At 38.3% G+C, this 5,061-nt stretch overlaps 1 protein-coding gene across 1 annotated transcript; it reads left to right on the top strand.

Moving 5' to 3' along the window:
- Window positions 1-223: 223 nt before the first annotated feature.
- LOC134825656 (uncharacterized) lies at window positions 224-4,870 on the top strand. The gene is made up of 5 exons (XM_063837866.1): window positions 224-1,541; window positions 1,912-2,012; window positions 3,086-3,240; window positions 3,547-3,649; window positions 4,545-4,870. The coding sequence occupies exons 1-5, from the start codon at window positions 1,414-1,416 to the stop codon at window positions 4,850-4,852; spliced, it is 795 nt and encodes a 264-aa protein (XP_063693936.1). The 5' UTR covers window positions 224-1,413; the 3' UTR covers window positions 4,853-4,870.
- The last annotated feature ends 191 nt before the right edge of the window (window positions 4,871-5,061 follow it).

Here is a 5,061-nt window from a genome sequence, read left to right as displayed (position 1 = left end):
TTGTAGTCATTGAACCGATCATAGCTATAGCTTCAGTGATAACGTCCGAGTTACGAGTCGGCACATTTTCGTGAATAGTTTTTGCTACGGGAGGAGGGAGCTGATTAGGGAAATAGAAAATTTTATTCATGAAAATTAGTGAATTAGATAAAATTATGCTGTGTATGGTTAGGATCGAGTAGTTGCTGAAAAAGGATTTGGTACCAGTAGGAGGTATCCCATCTTTATAAAAATGATTCACGAATCCTGGCATAACGGCTCTGATACCTTTCTTTTGTTGACGGAATAAACACTCAATTTTGGTCTTGGACGTGAAACCCCAGAGCAAGGAACAGTAGTTTAGGTGTGATTCAATAAAACTGTGGTAGATTTGAATTCTAACTTCTAAGGGAATGTATGATTTGATTTTGTACAATATGCCAACATATCGGGCCATTTTACACTTGAGAGCTTTTATGTGAGATGACCAAGTTAATTTTTCATCAAGAATCACACCTTAGAACTTAGCTTCGTTCAAGCGCAAGATATTTACGTTGTTTATGATAACTGGGGAGAGATTAGGTATCTTCTGTCGGGAAAATATCATATAATTTGTTTTTTGAGATTAATAAGTAATCTATTGACATCAACCCATTTTACCAAAGATTGGGACAGCAGGTTCAATTGATCTTTAATCTCATATATGTTGTTACCTGATATAATAATGTTGGCATCATCTGCGTATAAGATAAACTTTGCTAGTGTGCTTATGCCAGGTAAGTCATTAATGTATAGGACAAAGAGTAGAGGACCTAGGATGCTACCTTGTGGTACTCCATAAACATATTGTTTTCTATTCGTAAGGTATGACTTAAACCATTTATTAGCGATGCCTCTTATACCGTAATGATTAAGCTTGTGTAGAAGTATCTTGTGATCTACCATGTCAAAAGCCTTTGAAAAATCTATGAGGAGGAGAAGAGAAATTTGCTTTTTATGTAATGAGCTGATGAGGGTATGTTGCGCATCCAAAAGTGCATGTTCACAAGATCTACCTGCCCTAAATCCATACTGTCGTTCATATAAACTTGAATTTTGATTCAAGAATTCTACAAGTCTGGCATGCATAACTTTTTCGTAAATTTTGGAAAAAGCTGCCAGTAATGAGATGGGGCGATAATTAGAGACTGCTGTTTTTGAGCCGTTTTTGTATATAGGAACAACTCAAGCAACTTTAAGTGCCTGTGGGAACACTCCCTCTTCTAGCGACTGTGAGATTGTTCCAGTAAGTGCATTAACAAATTTAACATCTTCAGATGCTAGTTTGAGTGCACTGATTTTAGTATCTTTGGTACTTTTGTTTTTTAACTTTTTGGCAATATCATAAACTAACTTATGAACAATTATATATAATATAATATTATATAATGAACAATGTTGCAGGAGGTGGCTAATTGCTTGGAACTACCTTTCAAAGGATCTCAGCTCACTGTGAAGAAGCTAGAGATTGAGAACACAACGTTAAAGGTATCCTACGAGCTACCTTCTTCAGCTGAACAAATGTAAGAGTCAACCTCTTTTTATATTCTCATGATTTTCCGTTTATCAAAGCTTTCTTTGGGAATAGAACTTTGAGTACCTCAATTGAGTCTTGTGCCATCCTCAGTGACCTTGTAAGATGGTCATTCAAAAACATTCAGTCATAATTCAGTGAAATTTGAGTCGCGGAAAGCTGAAATTCAAATATTTCTACCGGTAGGACATATTCAAAATTTTCATTACATCAAAGTTTTCTCCGGATATACTGCGTCCAGTACTTCGATGGCGACTTGTGTCACTCTCCCGACCTCACTGATTACCCTGGTTACCCTAGTTACCCTGGTTGCCCTGGTTACCTCACTGATTTGTCAATGGTAAAACATTGTATTTCAGGGTTCCAAGACACGTGACCAAGATTGAAATCAACGTTTTCACGGAGGACAATGTCAAGCAGGCACCGTTTATAGACCTTAACAGCTCCAATGAAGCTCTAGGTATTATACACACCTCTGAATAATAAGCCAGCCAGCGGGATAGATTCTGATAATCCCGGATCCCGCTGTTAGTTTTTCAATGAAGCTCTAGGTGTTATACACGCTATAAAGCCCTCATTTTTGTTATGAAATGAAGCTCTAGATAACGCTATTATCTTCTATCTGTTTAAGCTCGTTTCATATTCTGACTAACAAAAAAAACCGAAATGTAAATTTTCTCAACACATTTACAACATGCGCTTAGTCAATAAAGATACCGTGGTTGTTATAAAAAGGAGATGATGAAGCAAGTATAACATGGGCATAAAACAAAGAAGAATGGTCGGTGGGGATTGGGACCCACTTAATTATCATCTTAATCCTAATCTTATTTCAATATCTTGATAGAGCGCTGCGGAAGGTTACCTGGTTACCTGGTTACCTGGTTACCTGGTTACCTACACAGTGCCCCTCAGTAATCATAATCTTATTTCGATATCTTGATAGACTACTGCGGAAGGTTACCTGGTTACCTGGTTACCTGGTTACCTGGTTACCTGGTTACCTGGTTACCTGGTTACCTGGTTACCTGGTTACCTGGTTACCTGGTTACCTGGTTACCTGGTTACCTGGTTACCTGGTTACCTGGTTACCTGGTTACCTGGTTACCTGGTTACCTGGTTACCTGGTTACCTGGTTACATTGTTACCTGGTTACCTGGTTACCTGGTTACCTGGTTACCTGGTTACCTGGTTACCTGGTTACCTGGTTACCTGGTTACCTGGTTACCTGGTTACCTGGTTACCTGGTTACATTGTTACCTGGTTACCTGGTTACCTGGTTACCTGGTTACCTGGTTACCTGGTTACCTGGTTACCTGGTTACCTGGTTACCTGGTTACCTGGTTACCTGGTTACCTGGTTACCTGGTTACCTGGTTACCTGGTTACCTGGTTACCTGGTTACCTGGTTACCTGGTTACCTGGTTACCTGGTTACCTGGTTACCTGGTTACCTGGTTACCTGGTTACCTGGTTACCTGGTTACCTACACAGTGCCCCTCAGTAATCCTAATCTTATTTCAATATCTTGATAGAGCGCTGCGGAAGAACTGCGATAACTCCAAAGCGACAGCGGCGGATCACAGAGGTAAATCAAAGGAAAGCTAAAAAGAAAGAGAGGAGAAGAATGACGGACCCGGTAAACTATTCTGTCTACAGGGACAGTCTCTCTAACTCTGTCTCATATCAGGTACAGATATGTGACGTAAATAAATATAAATCACTACATTATATAAATACAATACATCACAACATGATACAACTATTAACAACATGTAAAGTTTCAGATAAATATTTCTCCGATAAATAGCAGGGTTAGTTGTGTTACTATGGTAACCGGGTTATTTCTTAGTCACACAAAATCAGTCCATATCCCTAAATTGATATCAATATTTTGAATTTTCTTATCTTGACGTTTTTTCAATTTTTTTGAAGTTATCAATAAGTAATAACCGATTATTATAATTAATTAATTAATTAATAACTGAAATTCCAGGGATCAGACAGGAGGCCGAGTGTAACAAGTCACGATTCTAGAAAAAGCTCAATCTCTGGATTTGTGGCTTCACTAAACGATTTGAGGAAGGGTGCTTTATCTCGTGAGTATCTTAATCAGTGTTTACTACTACCACTATAACATCCTAGTCAAATCTTACATATCTAAGATTGAACTAAACCCATGGGTTCTTTACTGATAGTTGAAACTCGACATGTAGCGGCATCTAGCGTCATCTGACGCTAAATGACGCTACATGTCGAGTTTCAACAATCGGTAAAGAACCAACCTATAATAGTATAATGTTGCAACAATTTCTTTTGATCAATGTTCTTACAGATATGGTGTGTTTTTATTGGTAACTTGAGTGCCAAAGTTTTCAGGAACGCACAAGTTGCCCGTTTGTTACCTGTCCTTTCAAAATCAAACTAGCATTATACTTTTATGAATTATTGTTTTATTGGACATTTTTTTGTTTAATTGTATATTTACAAGTTTATTTTACAACTTCACATCCTCAGATGTATCAAGAGTCAGGAGAGCTCACTAATCTCACTAACCTCACTAACCTCACTAACCTCACTAACCTCATTCACCTCACTAACCTCAATAATTCCACTAACCTCACTAACCTCACTAACCTCATTAACCTCACTTACCTCACTAACCTCACTAACCTCACTAACCTCACTAACCTCACTAACCTGACTATCCTCACTAACTTCACTAACCTCACTAACCTCACTAACCTCACTAACCTCACTAACCTCAATAATTCCACTAACCTGACTAACCTGACTATCCTCACTAACCTCACTAACCTCACTAACCTCACTAACCTCACTAACCTCACTAACCTCACTAACCTCAGACGTAGCAGGACAGCTCACTTACCTCACTAACCTGACTAACCTCACTAACCTCATTAACCTCACTAACCTCACTAACCTCACTAACCTCACTAACCTCACTAACCTCACTAACCTCACTAACCTCAGACGTATCAGGACAGCTCACTAAAATGGCAAAGTTGAAGTGCTCCCTGACAATAGCGCTGATATTCATAGCAGCTGTAGTTGGCTACTCTCCAAGATTCTGCGCCAGCGTGTTAGACCTACTCCAGATAGGTGTACCTGTGCAACTCTCTATAGCTTCTAACATTGCTATTGCTTTCTGGCCAATCTCCAACTCTCTGATTTATTGTTTTAGGAACAAAGAGATTTTTACAGTAGTATTTGGGATCAGTGATGGTATGAAACCCAAACGAACACGTGCCCATACGTGGCCAGGCTCTGAGCGTTATTGAGACTAACTGTTATGACTTATTTTATATTTACATTAATATATATGTTTGTATTTGTTGTGGCCCTTTATGGTTTTTGTGTGCTGTGTAACTTTATCAATATAAGAGCTTGTGTTTTATTATTTATTTTAGAATTTATCCTTATTTATTTTAGAGTTAATCCTCACTAAATTTACTAAATTTTAATCATGACAGAATAAAACTCCCTCTCT

Source organism: Bolinopsis microptera, unplaced genomic scaffold (assembly GCF_026151205.1).
Source record: "Bolinopsis microptera isolate Bmic1 unplaced genomic scaffold, MBARI_Bmic_1.0 sca3, whole genome shotgun sequence".
In the NCBI taxonomy this organism is placed as follows: domain Eukaryota; kingdom Metazoa; phylum Ctenophora; class Tentaculata; order Lobata; family Bolinopsidae; genus Bolinopsis; species Bolinopsis microptera.
Note: the sequence above shows the minus strand (reverse complement) of the source record. Positions and strands in the feature narration are given on the sequence as shown.